The 722-nt window shown below is 32.8% G+C and overlaps 1 protein-coding gene across 1 annotated transcript in view; it reads left to right on the top strand.

Moving 5' to 3' along the window:
- Positions 1 to 237: 237 nt before the first annotated feature.
- Positions 238 to 722, top strand: part of LOC21389043 (calreticulin-3) — a 4,209-nt gene continuing 3,724 nt past the window's right edge. Inside the window, exon 1 of the mRNA XM_010102930.2 lies at positions 238 to 346. Coding sequence (XP_010101232.2) covers positions 238 to 346 — 109 coding nt within the window. The remainder of the gene's footprint in view (positions 347 to 722) is intronic.

The raw sequence follows: 722 nt of genomic DNA, 5'->3' as shown, positions 1-722 counted from the left end.
ATCACCAGTCATCAATAAGAATGGGACCATTATCACAAATCCAAGTTGACCTTGACTATTGACATCTTTTTTTTTTTTTTTTTTGGGTGAGGAAACAATCGACACAGTCAACAGTTAAAGCTATTATTCCAGTCATGAAGGGCAAAACTGCAATTATTCAGAATTAATGAGGGCAATCTCTTGATTCTTCTTCTATAACTAAGAAGATCTCCCGCTTTCTGTTCTATCATTCTGCAAATGGCAGAAGCAGCTTGTGATTTGCGATTTTTGGTGTTGGCAATTTTTCTGGTTTCTTTTCTCTTTCAGTCATCACTTTCTGAAATCATATTTGAGGAGCGATTTGAAGGTAATCGCTTCATTCTTGTTTTGGTTTGGTTGTTTTTGCTTTTATAGTTCGATCACATTTGGATATATCGGGAAAGAAAACGTGTGGTTGGATAGTCAGAAACTACCCGAGAAAATTAAACAGAAATTTTTAGATACGTTCGCAGGCTTCGGCACTTAAAAGAAATTATATTCACTATCAACTAACTTACTTGACTCTTTTGTAAAACGGTTATTTAGCGATCTTTTAGCCAGTGGTAGAATGACAGATACTTTTTATTATTTATTTATATATTTCTTTAAAAGGAAATGCTTATTTTAGTGATTTTTTTAACGATCATTTTTAATATATTTAAAAATACGTGACAGAAGAAAGAGAAAGTGTAGTACATTCCTGC

This window comes from Morus notabilis, unplaced genomic scaffold (genome assembly GCF_000414095.1).
Source record: "Morus notabilis unplaced genomic scaffold, ASM41409v2 Scaffold2693, whole genome shotgun sequence".
In the NCBI taxonomy this organism is placed as follows: Eukaryota; Viridiplantae; Streptophyta; class Magnoliopsida; order Rosales; family Moraceae; genus Morus; species Morus notabilis.
This window is presented reverse-complemented; position numbering and strand designations above follow the sequence as displayed.